At 41.9% G+C, this 23,752-nt stretch overlaps 1 protein-coding gene and 1 non-coding gene across 5 annotated transcripts in view; both read right to left on the bottom strand.

The window, feature by feature from the left end:
- Positions 1-23,752, bottom strand: part of RPAP1 (RNA polymerase II associated protein 1) — a 56,927-nt gene that overhangs the window by 21,693 nt on the left and 11,482 nt on the right. For all 4 annotated transcript variants that reach the window (XR_013228435.1, XM_077322814.1, XM_077322815.1 and 1 more), the window contains 10 exons: positions 20,123-20,279; positions 18,725-18,901; positions 17,601-17,828; positions 11,257-11,372; positions 9,912-10,010; positions 5,977-6,078; positions 3,460-3,627; positions 1,785-1,979; positions 402-536; positions 79-258 (listed from right to left, as the gene is read on the bottom strand). Coding sequence is in view for 3 of the 4 variants with exons in the window: in XM_077322814.1 (XP_077178929.1) it covers positions 79-258; positions 402-536; positions 1,785-1,979; positions 3,460-3,627; positions 5,977-6,078; positions 9,912-10,010; positions 11,257-11,372; positions 17,601-17,828; positions 18,725-18,901; positions 20,123-20,279 (1,557 nt within the window). In the remaining variant the exon portion in view is untranslated. The remainder of the gene's footprint in view (positions 1-78; positions 259-401; positions 537-1,784; positions 1,980-3,459; positions 3,628-5,976; positions 6,079-9,911; positions 10,011-11,256; positions 11,373-17,600; positions 17,829-18,724; positions 18,902-20,122; positions 20,280-23,752) is intronic.
- LOC143831032 (U6 spliceosomal RNA) lies at positions 16,683-16,789 on the bottom strand. The gene has a single exon (XR_013228673.1). It is a non-coding gene; the product is annotated as a U6 spliceosomal RNA (small nuclear RNA).

Here is a 23,752-nt window from a genome sequence, read left to right as displayed (position 1 = left end):
TCAATGCCAAATGTTGTTAATCCCACTCATGCTGAAGTTGAAGAGGTGCTAGTGGCTGTTTACAGTAACTATACTTACCAGCCTGGCAGCTGCATTCCTCCCTCCAGAGGCCAGTACTCTAATCAGCTTCATGGCCGCAGCACAAGGAACCCCATATACACTAGAAAGAAGCTGCCCCGGTTCAGCGACTCTTGGATCCCACTGGATAGGGATGAACTCTCTGACAACCGTCTCAATCAAACGAGGGCAATCCAGGACCTGCAAACACACGCACACAAAACATGAAGAACATTTCTGAGCTCTGCAAATATGAACCATCTGACAAAGTAGACCAAGAGGGTTTGTTGCAGTCTCCCTACATTCCATTTACTCACTGCTTCTCGGAACCAGGATACACAAACCTGACTGCATACTTCTGTAGAGTGCCTTGCTACATGGATGAGAATATCTAGAATCTCCAGGACCACCAAAGGAACAGGCTTCATGATTTCCAGAATATATCTCAGACGGTGAAGAATCTTGGTCTTCAGAAGTCCCTTGGAGACAAGAGAAAATAAATAGATTATTTTCCTTGTTGGGTGTTTCAGCAGCTGCTAGAACTCTCTGGTGTAAAAAGTATTCCTATTTCAAATCCGGAAGTTAATCTGTTCCCAGGAAGGCACAATGACTGAAGAGTTAGATGGAGAATCCAAGAATGATGTCACTATGTGGACCCAACAACTTATCATCAAGGGATGACTTCCAGGTGTGAGACAGTCACCTCATAACAATCACCAGACAGAGCTACCATGCTCACTGAACCGCAATATCTTTCAGGGGAGTCAATCCATGCATTCAGCTACAAATTAGTGAGGGTTATGAAGCAACGTACAAGTATGTGCAGTTAAACTCAACTGGATCCCAAGATAACATAATTTACCCTGCCTAAATTTAGCTCTTCCACACTAATTCATATTGATTTTCCTTTTTAGTGCAGTTATATGAAATGAGATATGAATGGGGAGGCTGAACTGTCCTCCATTTTCCTACCACAAAGACACTGTCTTTGAGTTGCGCCTCTCAGTACTACTGATAAATGGAAAAGGAGCTGAGAGCTTGCAAATATACAGCTATCAAACTGAATTGCATACAGCTTCTCCCTTTGAATTTCCTACAGCACAATTATTTTGTAGGATTCAGCAATCAGCATTTTCAGAGCCAATGCTACCGTTTGCTTTGGAGATGAATTTTTCTCTCATTAACAAAATTGGTATGAAGAGCACAAATAGTCATAAGCAATTTCACTCAAATTATATTTTATTTTCAAAAGAGTAATAAAAAGTACGAGCTCTTCCAAGGAAGAGGCACATCACTCCCTAACATCCAGGAGTGCTTTCCTCCAACCTCAAGTGGCTCTTCCACTGTATTGTCTTCCAACGAAACCCCACGAAATGACCTTATAGGCATAATGGAGCAACCGTTAGAGAAGGAAGATTTCAGATATATTAAATATTTACCTATCACTCCAATATTTGGGAACCCATTTCCTATGAAATCGCTTATAACACGCTGCTCGTGGACAGTGTTTGTTTAACCAATTAAAAGCTTTAAATAAAATGTCACAGCACTGTCAAGCATCATTATACATTTGCCCATATCAAAGTCCAGAACTAAGAATCTCACTGCATGCAACATCAGAAGCCAGCTTTGACTCAAAAACATTCTCCTTTAGTACATAATACAGGAAAGGGTTTGATTTTGTATATGTTACAATTTTGGACTATTGCTTTGTTGGAACAATTTACCTTTATAACATCATATCGTGCCACTTCTGGATCCGGCTTGTTCTCATCCTTTGATTTTCTTCCTAATTTATTTTCCATTGGAGTCTGTTCATTGTCATCTTCATCATCCACTTCTTCTTCTTCTTCCTCTTTGTTTGGGATAAAAGGATACACAGCCATGCCCTGGTACCATGAGAAGGTTTTGTCCAGATACTCCTGAAGAGAAATGGGGGGGAAAGTGCTAATTCTTGCTAATCACTAGAGACAGAGCACAAGTGTAAAAGCAGGAGGCCACAAGAAAAAGAATCTCAAATCACAGGGATGGGAAAGTCCTTTGTCAGAAGCCAGAGAGAGCTCCAGCCTGCTGAAGTAGATGATACTGTGACAGTCTGATCTGTAGAGCAATTTCATAAATTCTCATACTGATTTTTTTGTACAATTGCACACAACCCAATAGTAACTCACCAATATGAGAATAACAGACAATTCTAATTTATGCTGCTTAGTTCCACATTCAAGAAGAATAAGTGATACCAGACTAATTCCAGACTAAAATATTATTAACATATATCATTTGATTTATTTGATTTTTAGTCCGACACTCCCTGCCCAGCAGGCTTGAGGTGGCTGACATCATTATTGACTGGATGTACAACCCAGCATATGCTTAAACATAATTCACTGTTTACAGGATTAGGCTCTTAACAGCTAGGCAAAGGAATTTTGGCAGGTAATCCTGGTTCTATCATTGAATCATAACACTAAATTTAAATAACCTAATCATCTGATGGAAAGCAACACATTAAAGATCACTAGTTTATCAGATGCATATTTAAATATTCCTTCCACAGCTTATATCATGAAGAATAAAAACAGATGGGGTTCTTAAATGCATTTCTGTTCACACCTTTTCACTATAGAAAGTACACAATTACAACCTATTAATCTCATTTCTCATTTTCCAAGGGTTGATATTATAAAATAAAAAGAGGTTTGAATAGGTTTCTAATCCGAACAAAAGACTAGCATTTCATCAAAAATGATTCGTTTTTTGTTGTCAATCTGACCTAATTTGTTAATGCAACAGCTTTCAGTTTAAAGCTAATTTATCCCAATGCTATCTTTTTTATTTCTGTATCTTATTATTTTATTTGGTGTATTACCAACCTATATAACTTTCCAAATATAGAGATCAAAAAGGTCCCTTGAAAGGGACCATATAAATCCCTATGTGTGGATAGAAGTTATTGACTTCTATCCAAGCACCCAGTTCCAAAACATGACACTTTTGAAAGAAGGGGCAGCATTTTGGTTGATTCCCCCATCCCACAACAGACTCCTACCTATCCCTTTATGATGTCCCCAAAGAGTCAACTGAGCCCCATGAACAAATTTTCAAGATGGATAAGCTTGAAAGACCCACTCTGCAAGATCCACCCTACAAACGAATCCCATTTGGATGCAAATCCCTATCATTAGAGGGAAGGGACTTATACCTCACATTTATAAAGAGTTTAAGGGGTCGACAGCAGTACAGAGGATCAGTAAGTACAAATACAAGGTTGACATTCCAGACTTAATGGTGGAAGACAAAGAGGAAGGTTCCATCTTGACCCAAGGTAATTATGGATCTGTTCCCACAGCAAACAATAGTCAGAGAGTTTTAAACACATTCCTATATTCTACAGATAGAAACCTCATCATCTGAAGAGACCAACAGTGCATGGAGGGCGTGGACAGCAGCTGCAATGACATTATCCACTGTATCATCCAGGGAGAAACGAAGCAAGAAGAGGAAACCAGCATCAAGCAGCACACGGAGAACACTTCCCTTCAGCAATGAAGCAAACTCTCCTGCTTTGGCCTGAAACACATATCACAAAGACTACTAAAGAATGATGTTACTCCAGAGGAAAGTCATTAAAGTTGCCTAGGCCCCCTACCTTAAATGGCCAGGTAGCTGCTTCTGCATGGGTCATTTCTACGCTGTTAATAATTCTTGGAAATAGAGGATTCCTGGCACAGGACAGTGCCATAGCCCAGGTTATTATTATTATTTACCATATTTGCCGGTGTATAAGACGACTGGGTGTATAAGACGACCCCCCAACATTTCCACTCAAAATATAGAGTTTGTTACATTACATTACAGTACTAATGGCCACTATGGGCAGCTATGTCTATCCCAACTGAAGTGCACCCGGCGTATAGGCCGACCCCCCCACTTGGAGGCATGTTTTTCAGGGGGGGAAAGTAGTCTTATACGCCAGCAAATACTGTAAATTTATTTTCCCCTCCCCCAATAACACCCCATTAAAACCATATGGGACATAAAATACAATAAAGCAAAACAAAGCAAAAAAAAAAAACATGGTGGTATTATCCAATTATCTAGACACGTATATAAATAAGGGAGTAGGGAGAGGTGGTCATTGATGGAACATGGCCCAATGCTGCTTATCACCAGGGGGCCCCCAATCAGATCTTCCTCCTGCCCTGGGCTCAACCATAGACCTGGAGGAAGAGCTCCGTTTTGCAGGCCTTACAGAACCCCAGGAGCTCCCGCAGGGCCCACAGCTCAACCGGAAGCTCATTCCGCCAGGTAGGGGCCAGGACTGAGAAGGCCCTGGCCCTGGTTGAGGCCAGGCATGTTTCCCTGGGGCCGAGAATGACCAGCAAGTTAGTACCCACAGAGCATAAAGTTCTGCATAGGGTGGCATAGGGTAACAGGCAGGGTCTCCCATGCAACAGGTGCCTCCTACGCGACCATGACATTACTGAGTGTCTGAGAAATGCAGTTTGCTTATAGTCAAAGGACTCCATAAACAAGACAAACCCTCTTGCCTCACTTATCTTCACTCTCCAACTGGAAGTACTTCAGATCTCTGTCTTTTGTCTAGACTTTGGCTACCAACTGTAACTATAAATAATAGCTCACTACCAAAACAGCCAAAATGTGTGGACCCTTGCTTATAACACAACTGTGGTCAGCTTCAGCCAGGTTACATCCATTTTCTCATTACGTAGAGCATTTAATTATCTAATTTGCCACCCTAAATTTACTAAGATGTCTACTTTATCTTAAGTGACGTCCATCATCATAGCTAACTACATATTAACATTAATATACAGTATGTAAATATTGTTCCCATTAGTTAGCAGTTAATAGTTTGTGGACCTGAACCTATGCATGTTTATTTATAAATGAATACCCCGATATATATAGGAATGCAATCCAACATCAAGGGGCTTTTGGGGCTGCAGCCTTGGTGGGCAGTGAGAAAACTGTCTATGGGAGGAAATCCTTCCAACTGTGGAAAGACTCAATCGGATCCAAGTTCAAGTCTTTTATGAGACGCTTAATACAGTTTCAGTATCCATTTCCAGAACAGCTCAACTACCCGAAAGAACTACAAAATATAAGAACATTATGCCTAACTTCAAGCGATTTGTATTTTGTTATTGAATCATGTGACCAGTGAGCCGGATTGTGGTAACTTTCCTAAATTCCCATAGCGGTTTGAAAGAAATTTCCGTTGAGCAATGAAACTTCACTTGGCACGGCTCTCATGATTTCTCAACAGCTGATAGTTCTGGCCCTTATTTTGACCCAATATTTTAGGAATTCCCCCCCCCCCCAAAAAAATCTAATTAAGCTTTGGAAAATAAATCTAAGAAATTGTGAAAATGATATATGATCTCTTTTTTTTAAGGGGGTTTTATTGGGGTGATTTTATTGTCGATTTTTACATGTTGTAAACCGCCATGAGCCAGAATTTCTGAGAATGGCGGTATATAAATCAAATTATAAATAAAAAAAATAAAAAATGAATCTACTCTGCATGCTAAGTGTATAAATATAATGGAAGAATAAGCAAAAATTAATGTTATATTATTTATTCTAGCTATAAAATCTGTATCTGTATATAGGGGGATGTTACTCCTTTTAAAAGGAAATAAGTCCCAGGACGGGGATTTGTGATGTATGTCATTCTTTACCTTCACGCCAGTGACTAGACTAGACATCACCACTTGACGATCAAGCAGGTCATTGAGTAAAACATTTATTGTGAGGAGAGGAAGGGAAGGCGATTGTAAGCCACTGAGACTCCTTCTGATAGTGAAAAACAGGCTATAAAAACCAATTGTTCTTCTTAATAATGTAGATGAGGAAGAACAGGAGCATCAGAAAGCTATACAAAGATTAGTTTACCTTCTGGACAACGTGACCAAGAACATGCAAAGCCAGAGTCCTTTGCTGAATCACCTGGCTGCGAGACAAATGGAAGAGCTCTTGGAGTGAATAGCCAGCTCTCTATAACCAAAAAGAATAAACAGGATTATTACGGCATGGATGGTTAGACACACACACTGCAACTGTGTCTGCTATCAAGCCACACCATCTCTTCATCTATAATAGTGCAAAGTATCAGCAAGTAAATTTAGATGATCCCATCATCCTATCAACACCACCACATAATGCAGACTGATTTCCCCAACCTCCCCCCCTCCCCGCCCAATCTGAGCTAGGCTGAGGTAAATCAAGGAATGCCTGGTATCTAGGGGAAGAGTAGAATAGCATCTAATTCAGTTTAGGTGTGCTCTGGAAAAGCCAGACCAAAAAACCCCACCCAAGAATGGAGATCAGACTGCAGCTGGGAACCTGCAGTAACCTCCTCAGTGTGCATTTTGCCACAACAATACCTTCCCTGCTGCCCATGACGTATCCCCTTGTTTACCAGGTCAACCAAACATCCCTTCATTATCAGTATGTCCAGAACTGTTGGCTATACTGGGGACTGGCTAATTCGAAAGCTCCTAATTTGTCCAATATGTTCGATTTTACTTAACTTCTGCACCCAAGCCATGCGGTTCTCCACACATAAACTAGGTCTCATTCTGCACACTTCAGATAATGCAGTTCCAATGTGCTTTTGCAGCTGGATTTTCTTGTGCAGACCAGGAAAACCTCCTTCTAAAGTGCATTATCTAACATGTGCAGAACGGGCCCTGGTCTTTGCCAGTGCTTCTGTAATTTTCAAGCCAGAATGAAGAGTATTTTCTTTCTGTGCCCTGCTTCCATGTCCTATAACCGGCAAGAGAATTTTCCCCTTGAGAAACATTTTGACACACAAACTGGGTAGCTAGGGTTCCAGAAGGGGGGAATAGATTCTATTCCCCCCTCTGGAACCCTAGCTACCCAGTCACCTGGACCTCCTTAACTGGGGTTGGACTATTCAGCAAACTCTGAGATTGGCAACTGTCAATCTTTCTGTCAATCTCGCTCCCTCATCCCCCTCTCTTCTGACTAAGTGGGTATAATGGTCACACTCTTTGGGTCTGGGATCATTTCCCTTTGTCTAGAGCAGGGGTAGTCAAACTGCGGCCCTCCAGATGGACTACAATTCCCAGGAGCCCCCTGCCAGCGAATGCTGGCAGGGGCTTCTGGGAATTGTAGTTCATGGACATCTGGAGGGCCGCAGTTTGACTACCCCTGGTCTAGAGGGCCCTTTAATATTTGAATTATTCTGTTGGCATTTCTGTGAGCTCCTTTACATACTCTAAATTTGCAGCCATGTTTCATCACCTGGCCAATGATCATTCTTTAGGGTTACTGGATCTGGCAAGGCACATAAGAGTGCTGCTCCCCAGCCAGGCTAATCAGATTGGGCTGGGGCTCAAGCTCAAAGGGGGACTCAGGTTTTGAAGTTTTGGCATTTGATGTGTTCTGCAAATTGTTTCTATGTGAATCCCTGTTGGACTAGAATGTGTCCCCTTCCTTCATCTAATCTTTGTTATGACTAAGGGTCTCAAAAGCTGGTATTGACCTGGGTCTCCCTGGAGCTCTGAGTATGCCTCTTCTCCATGACACTTTAGATTCAGGCAGTGCTAAGTCTGCAGATATTCAGCAAGGAACAGAGACTGAAAAGTTTGTTCCATTTACCCTATATACTCGCATATAAGCCTAGTTTTTCAGCACCTTTTTTCATGTTGAAAAAGCCCTCTACGGTAATTGAAATAAAAGCCTGCTCCAGCCAGCCAATTGTTACATTGCCTTTTGCAAATATGTACTGCAAGCTGAGCTTGCTTTGGCAGCTTGTAGGACGCCAACCCTTTGACTGAAGGACTCTGGTCTTTTTTTTTTTGTTTTGCCTTCACTTCTTCCTCTTCTTAATCACTTCTTCCAAACTATTATTTTGGTTTCTGTGGGTGGGGTGGGTTTTGGGAGTGCTTCGGGATTTACTGTTTCTTTCTCCTAGTGCTTCTTCTTTTATCTGAGAGGTGGCAGAGCAGTTCTGTCAGAGCTCTCTCAGGGTGTCTGACATCAAGAGAGGAAAGGAAGGCAACTATAAGCCGCTTTGAGACTCCTTTGGTTAGTAATAAGTGGGGTACAAAAAACAGCAGCTATTCATCCTCTTGATTTTTATGTATTTGTTGGGGGGGTGGATGATGATGGAGTATTTCCCACCCTCGGCTTATATGCAAGTCAATAACTTTGCCCAGATTTTGTGATAAAATTAGGTGCCTCAGCTTATATGCGGGTTGGCTTATATGCAAGTATATGCGGTATTTATATAATCAGCTTCATCCAAGTAATGCCCAAGCTGGATCATAAAATAAAACATTAAAATCACAAATAAAACACATCAAAAACTCCAAACCAATCAAAACCTATAAAGCAGTAAAACATGTATCAATAAAAACTATAAAAGGAGTATGTCAGAAAAGGAAAACAGTAATGGAAAGTTTTTTTTGGAAAGCAAACATTCAATATACTGGGCCCTCTTTGAGGTAATGCCTGATACGACAAGAGTAAGATGTAGAAAAAAACCTCCAAGCTCACAGAGGAGCCCTCCTTTGTGTCCCACATCAGAGGCTTAGGAGAAGTAGAGTAGGCTTTTATACTTGGCTAGACTCAAAGTGGCTTACAAATGCATTCCTCCCCTCTTCCCAAAGCAGGCACCTTGTGAGGTAGGTGAGGCTGAGAGAGTTCTGAGGGGACTGCAGCTGGCCCAAGGTCACCCAGCAGGCTTCATGTGGAGGAGTGGGGAACCAAGCCCAGCTCTCCAGATTAGAGTCTGCTGCTCTTAACCATTATACCACACTGGCAGTCAAGGAGGGGGACAAAGATCATCAGACGTTCTTGGTGGTGGTCTGAGACTGTTGCATTCTCTCTGCTGGAATGCATATTCACCCTTCTCTTGAATGTTTCAGCTGGTTTTTAAAGACCTCCTTATTATATGCTGACTTTTTGGCTGTAGTTACTGACTGGTTCTGTTTTAAAGGTGGTTTCAATTTACAATACAATGTTTGCTTCATTTTACTGTATTGCCTTGCTGTGTTTTATTCTTATATTGTTGCTTGTAAAACTGTTCATTGTAAGCTGCTTTAAAAGTTTCTTCTGAAAGACATCCTTATCCATTGTTGTTCCTCTATATATTTATGAAACAGCCTATGGGGTGGGACGTGTCCGGCTGTCCAAGTTGGAATAGGGCCAATCAGGGTGCAGCCAGCTTTGCCCTGATTGGCCCTGCCCCTGTGGCTCCTGCCCTCCGGCCCTGGACTCTAGCCTCTTTGCTCTCAGACGCCTCAGTGCCTGAAGCCAACAGCAGGTAAGAGGGCCCTGGGCAAAGGGCTGTGGTGGATGGCTTGCTAACGAGGGCCTCTTGGCCTGCTAGGCTGGGCCTGCTGACAAGGGCCTCCCTGCTTGCTGACTGCCTGCTAAAGAGCTCTGTCCCGGCCCTCCTAATGAGCTGCCCAGCCCCCGCCCACCCCACTTGATCTGGCTGTGAGCTGCAGCCCAAATCCACCTTAAGCTGCCTGGCCAGGGGCCCGGGGAGGGGACCCTTTCAAGGCCCCTTCTTAGGAATGGGCTTTGAAGCTAGTTTTTAAAATAATGGCAAACAATGGAAAAATAAAACTTCCTAATAATTTTTCCTTAAATTAACATTTCTCAGTTTCTTTCAGTCATTTGTTCCAAGCACTAATGCATTTTGTATGCTTCCCACAGAGCTCGAACTCAGACGGATTAATCATTAGGTTTCCTTTTCCAAGCTTTCTAACCCAGGACTAGCTAAGAATAGCAAGAATACCAAGAATCAAACATGCAAAAAAAATGCAGTTATGCCCAGGGCTATTCTTCCTTACCTCTGCTTCTTCTCCATGGTGATGCAGGCCCAGATATGTAGGGAAGTCTTTATCGGGAGGAATAAGTTCCCCCTTCAGACTGAAGCGTGCTTGCATCCCCTATCAGGGAAAGGGGGGATTAAAAGATTATGTTTATTGATTTTCATGCCAATACTTAGCTGCTCAAAACTATAAGAATTCAGATCCCACATTCCTATCATCAAATTCTTATAGTGTTCCAGGAAAAGACGATCTGAACATGTAACCCAGTCAATCATTCATCCCTTAGTTATCTCAAAATTCTTGTAATACGTTCCATGCAGGACAGATGTTGAAAGTTGAAGGCTGTATCAAGCACAGTATCCAGTTGCCTCCTTTTTCTTTTGATTTGTTTCATTATGTCTTTCACCAAAAGAAGTCAGAGCAACAGAGAAACATTTTAATTTCCCCCATGCCCCCCCCCACAAAAAAAACACCACTAATGATTGTACTAGACATTAGGGATTTGGTCAACGTCATCAAGTAAGCAAGAATTTATTTCCATTTCCAAAAGCAATGAACTACACTGGCTCACCACACTGCTTGCCAAATGGAATTCATTATTCTCATTTTTATAGTCCACAATGTATGCTTATTGCCTCCAAATAAAATTCAGTCCTGGTTTTGACATATAACATCATTAAGGTTGAGTCCTAAAATCTACCTCCTTCAATCCTGCCTAACCCATGACAAAAATGGTTTGATAAGGACATTGGAATGGATCACTTGTAATTTCCACATATGGAAAGGACTTCATAGCCTCATCCATACTACGGCAGCCAAAAATGCCCCCTGAAACGTTGTTCCTCTGGCCCCAAGGGGCAGCAAGAAGAGAAAATCAAAAGTCTGCAGGAGGAAGGAGGGAAATCAGCCCTAACTCTTTGATCCTTCCATCTGCAGAAATCTTTCATAGGATCCATACAAGCGTTTTAAAAAGGCCCAGTAAGTGTCCAGTAGCACTCCTGGCAACAATTCCATAACTCAATCCTGGGAGTTTTCCAGAAGTCATGCAAAATTTCTGTAATGTAAGGATACATTGCAGTGTTTCTGTTCTTTTTCAATTGCTTGCTCCAAGTCTAAAAAAATACACCAGGTCATTTATTTATTTCACCTCTTCACATCTCTTAGACAATTTATAATTTGAATATGAATTGTACATCAATCTTACCCAGTCCCACCCTACTTTGTCAAATCAATCTCCTTGGAAACAGTCATTTCTCAAGAGGATATGTACCAACCAGACTTATCCTTTGATGGAGACGTTGCATATACAGAACACATCGACAGAATGGCTGGGAAGAGAGAGAGAGAGCTACATTCTTCAAACCTTTCTAGTTTTCCTCTGCCGAGGATGGGGAAGGTCCTTCATCCACTCCAGCTTCTCAAGCTCCACACTGTCCATGTGGAGCCATTCTTTCTGAGGTGTTAGAGGAAGATTGCCACCTTTTGGGAAAGACAAGCAGAAATGTTTGGGGACACACAAAAAGCAAGGCAAAAATTTCTTTTCTTTGCTAATTCTGTTTGCCTCTGAAAAGTACTTCAAATGTTGTTTTCATCCAGAATATTGGGGGAGAGGTGGAATCAGAAAATCAAGTTGCCGGGGCATGAACATCAAAGATCTGCTAGCAATTTAATCTCCCATAAGATCTAGGGAAGCAAATTGGATGGTGCCATTAATGACATTCCCAGAAGAAATTAAGATGAGCTGAACATTAGCTTGGATATACAACAACATCAGGACTCAAGAACAGAGAAAATGAGATGAATGATTTGAAATGTGCTCCAACGACAACTGTAAGAAAAGGGCCTGAAAACAAAGATACTCTGATGATCTATGCAATAAAGACTTCTATGTAATAAAGACTTTTGAATATAAGTCTAGGGGGGACCTCCAAGCAGCAGTATAATTTTGCAGTAATTTCACATATAATCATAGCTAGACTAATCATAAAGATACCATAAAGGTCCGGCCTAAATTTAATGAAAAGATCAAACAAGGCAGAAATGCAGATATCGTGCCTCGGAGACAACTGCACAAGAGACAGTGTTGACAGCCAACATCAGGCTTCATCACCAGGGAGATCAATTATTTACCATTATACAGACTAGACAGTAAAAGGAACAACAAAAGGAAGGACAAATGCCAACATCTCACAACTCTGAGAGCGTAAAACATAGCATTACTTCCTGAATGTCAGACAAAAAATCGACATTCACAGGGAGTATCAGTCAGCAACTGGGTCAAGTTAAAAAAACTCTCATCAGGATCTAAGCACATGTGCCTTCTTCACAGTCCACACATGAAGGCTGTTCTATGCACAGCCTAATTTCTTTTCCTAATTACTTGCATAGCTGCTACTGCTCTGTTTAGATCTTCACTTTCAGCTTTTAATTTTATTTGTTAATGTTTTTATTAATTTATTTCCTTTAGAATCATGGTTGGAAGGGACCTCCCAGGTCACCTAGTCTAACCCCCTGCACAATGCAGGAAACACAATTAACTGCCCACCCACATTGACCCCAATTCCATGCCCAGATGATTTTGGAATATACCCACAAATTAAAACAGACTCCTTGGCCAATCTGGCTTGGAAGAAATTCACCTCCCAATCCCAAAGTGGTGATCAGCAGTTCCCTGGGCATGCAGGAAAGGAACATAAGAGCCAAGCACCAACACAATCCCTTCTGCCCACCCACTCACAATCTCCCTAAGTTTACATTTCTGTCAGATGGTTATCTAGCCTCTGTTCAAGAACTTCTAACAGAGACTCACCACCTCCCAAGGAATCCTGTTCCACTGAGGAAAAGCTCTGTCAGGAACTTCTTCCAGATGTTTAAGCAAAAGTTTTATTGAATTAATTTCAACTCACTGGTCTGGCCCAACTGGTCTATCCTATTACTGCTTAGTCATCTTTCCAGGATAAACAGACCAAACTCCCTCAACCTTTCCTCATACCAGTTGGTCTCCAAAGCTCCTCGCCCTCCAGCAAAACAAGTCAAGAATTTATTGGAGTTTTCATTTTAGCAGAGTTGGTCTTCCAACAGATATCTGGGGAATTGAAATCACCCATGACCAATGTGTCCTGCCTCTCTGAGAACCTTGTAATCTATTCTAGGGGCATTTCATCCAAGTCCTTTAGCTAGTCTGGCGGCCTATAGCAGACCCCCACCATAATAGCACTATTATTTCCTACTCCTTATACAGCCTGCCCTTCTCCCCAATGGGGACCAAAAGCAACTTATATTGTTCTCCTCTCCTCAAGTCTAGCCTCAGAACAACCTGGTGAGGTAGGTGAGGCTGAGCATCTGAGCCTAGCCCAAGGTGAACTTAGCTACTCTGACACTGTAACCACTCTGACTCTATTAACACTGTATTTTTGTATTGCTATTTTAGTACAATATGTTTAAAAAACTAAGTACGGTGGCAGCTTTCCACTGCAAGTCATCTACTAAACAAATAAAATAAATACAAAGGTTAATTCCTGTTCTGCATGTATTTTAAACAAGCCTAAAATATGACTGTGGAGGCAGCACCATATAATCCGTTTTCCTTAACCTGGGGATTAGGGCATTCCCCATCCCCAGATTTCAAAAGATCCACACAAGTCCATACAAACTGTGAATGCCTTATTCAAGCACACATTGAACTTCCAGTGCAAACAACATGTCTACTAGCAGCAGGTCTTTGCAGATGACTAGCCTGTTTGTCCCTGTTCCTTTCATCCTGCAAGTTGCTTCTTATCTACCTATTATTCTGGAGAGAAGGGCTCAGATAAGTTCTGCGTTATCTACATAGGCACATTTTGCTGTAGGCAATGGACCAAATCCACACTTGTCTACCCTGTCTAGAAAAATCAGACGATCAAATTTCAACCTAGTACACATTCAGATCAAGGCACGCTCAACGTTTGGGCTTAAGCACACACACCAAAATGCTGGAATGGAAAATTAACATACCTGGATGGTGGGTGTGAAGCAGAAGGAAACAGAAATTAGTGGAAAACTGAACTACTGCCATTTGTAATTCAACAACTGTTTGTTTTCCCCCCATTCTATTAATCACAAAATGCCAAAGGCTGATTAAATCATGCTCTGAATAGGACAGGATTAGTAATGTGTACCATCAGATGCTAGCACTCCAATCTCGTCAACAGGAAAAAAAGACTGATACATATTCTAGGGCACCAGTTGATTGTTCATCATTTGAGAAACCCCTTCATAGAAACACAAGCTAGCATCCTGGATGGTGAATACACATTGAACCTTTCCAAACTTGGATTTTGTTGTTTTCCAGATTGTAGTAGGCAACACACATCAGCATGCAGTGCCATTTCCTGCGAAACTGGCTTCCAAAATACCCTGTTTAATAAGCATGGCCCATCATGAATGATCCCCACATCTGAAGAAGTTCTGTCCTTCCAGAGCCCAAATTCAACAAAAGAATTGTGCCCAACATCGTCTATCGAACTGCATCGTATTATCATTCCACCCTTCCTTGCATCAGCAGCATATATGACGCTCCTACCTTCATACTGTCCTTAATACTAGCCTGCACAACAGGCTGGGCTGAGACATAACAAAGGCATTGCAGCAGCCAGAGAAATGTTTGGATGGGGAAGAGATCTTTGCCAAGGTGCCCCCTTCCAGTCAGTAGCCAAATTTCCCCTTGGAGCTTTAGGTAAGAAAGGAAAGACTACTCCTTCCTCCTCACTGAGAGAAATTCTCCTCTAAGCACCTTGTTAAGAAGTTCAAATGCCAAAGAGGTTGCCTTGAGGGCCTAGGAAAGTCCAAGGGGACAGTAAACCTGGCAAGATACAGAAATCATACTGAGACTATGACCTCTGAAGCCCAAGGTTCACTACAGAAGGATTGGCCCTGAGACACCCAGTGAGCTTCACAGTGAATATCTGAAGGAAGGCACTCACCAGCTCTAATGTGACATTCTAACCACACATTACAGGACTCTGCTATGACTATGTGAAGCAAACCTGGAGGAAGGAAATGTTCACCCAAAAGGATACATTGTTCTGGCACAATGGGAGACCCAGGGTGGAAATTCTGAGTAACTCATATTGGCTGCCCTCTGAACAATAAAGGTCCCTGTGAAATTGGGGGCCAGTCATTCTCCATCAGATTTGTTTAGCCCACAAAGCTAACATGATGCCATGAGATATAAATCTGGGTGTGATAATCAGAGGCAGAAGCTTCAGGACTTTTTCATATATCATAGAACTCTAGAGTAGGAAGGGGCCATACAGGCCATCTGGTCCAACCACCTGCATAATGTAGGATCAGCCTAAAGCATCCAGGATCTGTCCATATCATTTGACCACTCAACATTCGGTGACTTGCAAGAAAATGTGTGAACTGATGTTCGAGGAACCACCAAATGATATCATCATCACCATCATCAATATCAAATTTCTAAATTGAATCTCTCCCTTATGGAAGTGGTCTGTGATACTTGATCTGTGGTGACCCAACCACATATAGAATTCAATCCATGATGCTGCCATTATCATATTCTGAACATGCACATGTGACAAAGGAATGAGGTAAACCCATCCGCTCCTTTTCTTTCACTGACAGAAGAATAACAACATGTACCTTCAAAGTCAACAAGGAACACAGGACCCCACGCATTAGAAACCAAGCTTTCCATCCTTTTAGCAATGAGTTTCACAGTTTAAATAAATTGTTCCCCTACAGTCATAAGAGCAGACTGTCCTCTCTCTTCTGAAATCACGACTGCTGTTGTTTATTCATGACAAATATACTCCTTGGCATCAACAGTGGCGGCCTTCCAATGCTAAGTGCTAATGCAACATTAATATTACTTCTCCTGCTGGGCACAATGTGCCGAATGCATAACCTCAGGCAGCTTGAAATGCTCCATTGATTTTTATAATTGTTCCTCTCTCCTCAGCGATATAATAACAGTGCAGTCCTAAACAGAGTTACCCCCTTGGAAGCCAACTGACTTCAGGGGCATTAGAAGGGTGCAACTCCGCTTAGGATGGCACTGTTGGTCTCCTCCAAAAATAACCCTCTCTTGACCCAACATACTTTTCTTGCCCCAAAAACCAAGGTCTGATTTTCTGCTTATGCTTCACCTGACTCATCAATCCATTGTTATCGATCGCTCTACATGGTTTAAAAACTACTTGGCCCAAAGTAGTGCACCTTATATATTATTTGATTTTAGCACTAACCTGCTAAAAATTAAACCAGTTGCAAGAAAGGAAATGGAGAAGAGAAAAAATACTGCAGAGAAACAGAAATAAACAAATTCACCTGCTCTCTCCTCTTAAACATGAAAGCTGATATTCCATCAAGGCAGCAGTAAACGCCAGCCTTATCTCACCAAACCACACTGCAGAAATCCAAAAGCAATTCATGGATTTCTTTAAGTAGCCTCCCTGCAGCAGTGAGACCCAGAGAATACAGCAGAACAAGAGATCAGAAAATGAAACATCAGGGGAATGACAAGAGGTGGCAGCTTCTGAATAAGCTGGGGTGGGTCAGAGTATTGACTGGAGCGGGGCGTAAGTACCACATGATTTCAGCATTGGCCTACCTACAGTGGTTTCCAACTTGTTTCTGGGCATAATTCAAGGTGCTGGTACTGACCTACACAGTTTTATGTGGTTTGGCTCCAACATACCTGCAGGACTTCCTAATCACTTATAAACCCACCCAATTGTTATGGTTAACTTCAGAGGCCAGGAGTCTGAGATTAGGTGAGGGTCTTCTTGGTACTGACATCAAAGCTCAGATTTGTGAGTCAGCCTTGCTCAGGGGCCATGCTAATCTTCTCTGTATTACTGCAATTTTAGTACATATGTTGCTGAAGCAAGCACAAGGCATCAAAACTCTACAACTCTCATCTTCAGAAGATTCATCTGTCCACTGCTATTGCAGTCTTCCCCTAGTGGGTGACAATTTTTTTGTTTCACTTAGCATTACCACGATGATACCTCCTCCCAAACCAGTTTTGTAAGTATTGTATGCATTTAAACAATTTTGTATGCATTTTAACTATTTAACGGCAGAACACGGAGGTCCAAATGTGGAAAGCAGAATGGATGCCCTCTAAAATGTGCAAATTCACGAGGACCAGGTCATAACAGCAGGGATGCATCATGGATAAATCAGCAACCACTCCTCCTCACATGCAACCCACCAACTGTTCCCATCTACAACTAAGGAGTGAAGGTGCCATTCAAAGCTACTCTGTCAGCAGCTGCATCTCTAAAGGCCACACTTTCACCTCTCAGCTACCCCTCTGCCACAGAGAAATGCAACAGCAGCAAAGAGCAGCATGTAATACTGCCATGATCAAGGGTTTCAGTGATGTTAGAACTGCTTTCTTCCCTCCCCCAACCAGGGGCTGGCCCTCTCCTACTTCCAAAACATGACTTGGAATTCATAACAAAACAGTCTCATTGGCAAGGGGTCCTCTGAACCCGCACAACATCCCTTTTCAAGTTCATCGAAGTCAATGGATTCAGAAGTTATTGCTCAGGAAGGCACTGTTGGACTCCAAATTCTCTGAGTGGAGAATTCGTTGTTTCTAAATGGACCATCCACAGCACCAATTAAAACTGAGCATAAATACTGGCAACTGGCAGCCTGTCTTTTGAATCAAGATCAACTGTTCCACTTCTTTACCTGTGACACAAGCTTTAGTCCTCTGGGAGTCTTCTGGGTCTGATTCCTCATCCATTGCTGGCTCCTGAGAGAAAGGAGTTTCCGCTATTTTCTCAGCCGCATCCTGAGATTTGGACCACGTTTCCAAATGCACAAGCTTTTCTGGCGTCTCTAATTGCATTTTCTCTTCTCCTTTCTGACTTGTGTCAATACCACGTCGTGTCTTTAAGAAAGCGATTAAATTGGGGTCTGGAAATATGATAGTATTGCATTAAGATTTTGAGACAGAACAGTTTAGGGGGTGTCCATATAAAACAACTAAGGTTACAGAAAAGTCTGCGGAATTTACGGCGAGTATTCATGATGTATATTATGCTATTTTGTTTTTTACACCGCATTCTAATTTGTAATCCAGATTTCAATGTGCATAATAATGTTCTATGTATATAACGTTTCACTGCATTAGTATTCCAGTCTGGTAATACTGCTTGTTGTCTATTCTTTTTATTTATTTATTAAAAATAAATATTTTGGCTTTGGTTATTACACCACCCTTGCCATACTGTTTCTTGTTGTAACTGTCTCAGCCAGAAAGGCAGACCATAAATTAAGTACATAAATAAATGTATGCTTTAGTTCTCCCCATCAAATCTGGCACAAGCTACCAGACAAGAGAAGCTTCAGACTAAGAGAAGCTGTCTAGACTATACATTAAAGACATAGGACCACACTAATGAACAAGACATGACCCTGTGGTTTTTATATGTGTGCTGTTAATTCTGACACACCTTTAAGCACTGATACTGAAAGTCACTTTACAGTTCATGGGTCTGTTTGTATATTCCAACAAGAAATCTTCAAGCACATAAACAGTTTATGGGAGCATCACAAGAGCAATTCTGTTTGTTTAAACTGAAACTGTGAAATGAGATGCTATGTATGGGGGGGGGGGGGGGAGAAGTGTGTGTAATGTTGCACTTTTTCAGTTTTTATAAACTGCTCCAAACCTTTCATATGGAAGGAGACAAAAATCCAAACTACAGAATTAATAAAATGCAGTTTTGTGTGTCAACTTAGACATTCAGATAAGGGAAATTAGCAAGCTGCTCCCATCCCTTCTCAGATACCTGGGCATTTGCTCATACCTAACTGAGCCAGCAGTCGCTTCTGCTCCTCCAATATTTCTTCCTTGGACATAGACTGTAGTCTCTTCAAATTCTCCTCATGGATTTTTTGAGCTTCCTGCTCACCAACCAGGCTTCCAAGGCCTTCACCAGTGACTATATGAGGCCGCTGAGTATGCAAGGCATCAACAAACTTTTCTAGAAATCAAGAACACTGTGAGTAATGGACTCATCTCCTGAGCCAGAAGCATAACAACCATCTCCTGCTGGGTTAGAGAAGAGATAGATGTGAACTAGGTGCACCTATTCAGTTCTATCAAGCTGAAAAAATAGCTGGCAAATACCTTATCAGTATTTATTGGCTATTCACTCAGCAGGATATAGAGGGGGATGTATGTTTTGCTATCGAGCACAGCCAAACCCAGATAATTCCCCCCAAATTGGATGGTGGCAGCAAGACGATCAAGACAAGATGATATTCAAAAATAATGGACTGGATTGAAAAACTGGGAGAGCTGGCGAAAATGGCAAAACTTACTAGCTTAGTTAACAACAAACCTGCAGAAGAATTTGAAGAACATTGGGATTACTTTACATGGTATCTAATCAGATAGATCAATTTGTATTCGTGAGGTAGCAGAACAACTGTAATGCATTTAATCTGTATAAGCTTTCTTGTTTTATTCTGTTCTGTTCTTTTATTAACTTAGTAAATGCTGGTGAAAACCAGCAGTTCAAAAAAATGGGATTATCAGGAAAAGCAGGAGTTACAGAACAGCAATCCAAAGCAGAATTACATATTCTATGGCTATTTCTTTCAGTAGATTCATAAGGAGGGATGGGCATGAACCTAAAAAATTCTGGTTTGGTTCATAGAGATTCCAATCCTAGCAAAAAATGTCCCAAACTAAACTGGCCACTTCAAATCCTTCTTTTTTTCTGGCTGGGTTCATCCTAGAAATTCTGGGGGGGGGGTGAAATAGGTTTAATGCTTCATAGCCATTTAAACCCAACTGCTGACAGGTAGACTCACCCAGATATAAGGTTTAAATGGCTCACAGCCAGTGAAATGGCTGTCAGATGTGGACCTGCACTGCCTAGTTGCTAGGTTTAAATGGCAGAAACAGCTGAACCAGGCAGAAGTCCAATAAATGTTCAGGGGAGGTGCATTCCCCAAGCACTGGTTTAGGGGCACCAAACCAGGCCAAATTCATACTGATTTTTGGCTCATGAACTGATTCATGCCCATCCCTATTAAGGGTGCAACTCCCAGGCTTCCATGAGTCCAGGGGCAGGTTATGCCCAAGGAATCACCATTTGTTTTGCTTGAGGAGACTTGAAGAAAGTTTTCATTAGGATTCAGGGGGGCTCCCTGGTTCAACATTTGAGAACATGGGCTCCACAGATTTTTCCATTCACCTTCTTCCATTCTTAAGGCCACAGATGGTGGGGCAGAATCTGGCGTTGTCCATTCTGAGTTCTGCTCAGCTACAGGAGATGCCTGAGCTACTTCAGCTGCTCTCTTAGCAGCTATCATTTGAGAAAAGATACTTCTCCTTCCAGCTCCTGGCTTTGCCTACAGGAAGAGAAGAAAGCTAGTGAATGTACCTCCACTTTTCCTAATTATCCTGTTAACCTAGAACAATTTATCAACTGGTACCAACTAGTGCTGCATTCACACCATAATGGTTTTTGTCATTACTTCTGCTGCCCGGTGCAGTGTGGAGTATATGAAATGAGACAATGTGGCCTTGGGAAACAGGTTGTATTTCCATCAGTTCTTCCTATTAATGGCTGGTGCTTAGGAAGGGAAAGAAAAATAATACAGATAAATAACTGGCTACGTTATTGGTGTCATCGGGAAAGGTTTGAGTTTTTGGCCCATGGATTGCGTTACTGTGACAAGGTTCTTCTATTGGGAGATGGTTTGCACCTCACAATGGTCAGGAAAAATGTCTTTGTGAAGAGTCTTGTGGATCTGGTAAGGAGGGCTTTAAACTAAGTATAATGGGGGAGTGAGATGTACATTCAAAGCCTAGTTCAATGACGATAACTGTAGATGGGAACACTGAAGATTTAAAAGGAATGGCACACATGCAGAGAACTATTAACTTACAGGAAAGTTCAAAAAAAATACTTGAGTGGCTATCATGCAGAAGATGGAGCAGAATTGTTTTCTGTTGCCCCAGAGGGTCAGACCAGAACCAATGGGTTGAAATTAATACAAAAGAATTTTTGCCTAGACATCTGGAAGAAGTTCTTGACAGAGTGGTTCTTCAATGGAACAGGCTACGTTGGGAGGTGGTGTGTTCTCCTTCTTTGGAAGTTTTTAAAGCAGAGGCCAGATAGTCTTTTGACAGAATGCTGATTTTATGAACTTAGGCAGATTGTGAGTGGGTGGGCAGGAAAGGATGTTTCAATGGCCCTTCCTTACATACCCAGGAAATTGCTAACTGCTGCTGTGGGATGGTAGGTGAATTTCCTCCAGGCCAGGCTAGGTTCTGGAGATTTTTTGAGGTGGTGGGGATCATTTGGGCATGAAATTGTGGGTAGGCAGGTAATTGTGAGTTCCTGCATTGTGCAGGGGGCTGGACTAGATGACCCTGGAGGTCCTTTCCAACTCTATGATTCTTTTCAACACTACCCATGACAATGTAGGGAACATATTCAAATAACCAATTGCTTTGCACTTGGAAACTGGAATGCCAGTCCTTGACCATCAACTGCAATTGGACACAGTCCCAAATAAAATATTTATTCTTTAGGCTGCTACAAAGAACAGATAACAAAGAATCACAAAAAGGAAGACATTTAACTGATAAAAAGCTAAAGTCCCTCTTTATTCTTCACTATATTTAAATAACTTTACAGTTTGATGGGTAAAGGCAGAAGGAAAGAGAAAGCTGCACATTTCTTGGCAAGATGAAGAAACCATCCAATTCTAATCCTACAATACACACAAGAACTTTCTCTCCACAACTGATCCCAAGAATACACTTATCTGAATGTTTTGCCTTTTTAAGTGTGAACATACTTCATCACCCTGGAAAGACCTGAGAACCGCAACAGGGCAACAATTTCACACTGAAAAGACTGGCTTAATATTGCTTAATCCAAGCGATGGCTTCTTACAGTTTGCATGCTGTTCGTGCTCTAGCTCTGTTACAAGCTTATTGACTAGGGATAAGGAATCCATGAAAAAGGCTGCAGGAAACAAAATTCACCTTTCTGGTAGGAATTCAGAGAGGTGCAAGAAAAAGAAAAAAAGTAGAGACAGCTGTGCACTAAGGCTGCACAATCTACAGCACATACTGAAGAGTTTCCGGTGATGCAACCTTAGCTTTCCTTATGCAAAGGCGAAAAGAACCGTTCATCATGCAGAAGCCCATTTCTGTATGCAGAAAAGGATTTCCAGATCCCATTTGGTGGCTTTTGTCTTGTGATGAAAAATCAGGGACAAAAATGTTACCTTCAAAATTCATAACAAAACAAGCCAATATTGTGCACTGCAGTTCTTACAGGAGGAAACGTTACAGTGTACTGGACAGGTCATTTCAGAAAAGCCTTTCCCTTAACAAGCACTTCAAATGTTCCATCCCATCAATCACAAACCGTCTCCCAGGATACCAACTCACTCCCCAGCTCAGTTTGTCTTGCTGTGCCATCGCCTCCTAATGCTCTAGTAACGAGGCTGATGGGAGCCACCACAGAGAGACAGCGGCTGCCAATTGTGGCTGCTGCTTCTCTAGTAAAGAACTGGCCAGCAACACATCAATGCTAAATCACTAAGCACTGGCCTAATATAGCCAAAGAAGAACAACTCCAATAAGATCTGTACTATGCATGATTGAACAGAATATGGGGAATATTCTGCAGGGGGCACTGGAGGAGATGGATAGTTAGCATATTTAGGTCAGGAACTTCCTGATACTTTTCAAACAATCTCATCAGTATCCTGATTGGTCAACTGGAGACTTCTGGATCCTTTGAGAATATTTCCTCTCTGCTTATTTATTTATTTATTTAGATTTTTATACCGCCCTTCCATACGGCTCTGGGCGGTTTACATATAACATCATGGGGTAACTACATAAAAACATTGCAACAAATATAACAAGTATAACAATCATAACATAACATGTCAACCAGAACAATACTTAAACAGGAACATTGACACAGCTTTGGATAGGTCAGATTCTTTGATCATGGGAGGGTGAGTCTGGAGGGGAGGGGCAGTGGGTATTTTAGGGCTGGTCAGCCTCAAGCAAATGCCTGGTGGAGGAGCTTCCTTTTGCAGGCCCTGTGAAATTGTAGGAGTTTGGACAGGACCCTGATCACTTCAGGGAGCTCGTTCCAGTAGGTGGGGGCCGGGACTGAGAAGCCTCTGGCCCTTGTTGAGGTCTGACATGCTTCTCTGGGGCCAGGGATCCACAGCCAGTTGCAGGTGGAATGCTTGCCTCTACAACAGGAAAAATGACTGCAGAGAACAGTTAGACAGAAATCTCTCTCTCTCCTCTCTTTTTCTATACAATCCAGGACCCCAATTTGGTAAGATACATCTTTTCAAGAATAAATAGTTATCAGGGCACTTGCTGATAAGATTAATCTTTTTGAGAGTAAATAATTACAGGGTTTATCTTGCCTCAACATCCTCTGGAGATGCCAGAATCAATTGGAAAAGTTCTTCAGATAGACAATTATCCTAATCTCAGAGCCTGTTTCCTCTTATTTTTCTCCTTCATCCCTTTATTCATGTCCTGTGAATGGAACCACCAGTAGTGATAAAGGCCAAGATTCCTGCGAGGCTTCAGAGGCCCAACCTGAACAAACAATATGACTGCACAGACTCCCAAAGCATCACTGGCTCAGCAGCCCCAGTACTCTCCTTGCATCCTATTTGCCCATTCCAATTGCTAGCCCCACCAATTGCTGCCCAGCACTTCTAACAAGCTCATCAACCACAAGAATAATTTCAACATCTGTATTAGTTTACCTAGCCTTCTATGTATTTCACCAGAAGTCTGATGGCATTTTACTGGATAAGCTCAA

Source organism: Paroedura picta, chromosome 2, assembly GCF_049243985.1.
Source record: "Paroedura picta isolate Pp20150507F chromosome 2, Ppicta_v3.0, whole genome shotgun sequence".
In the NCBI taxonomy this organism is placed as follows: domain Eukaryota; kingdom Metazoa; phylum Chordata; class Lepidosauria; order Squamata; family Gekkonidae; genus Paroedura; species Paroedura picta.
Note: the sequence above shows the minus strand (reverse complement) of the source record. Positions and strands in the feature narration are given on the sequence as shown.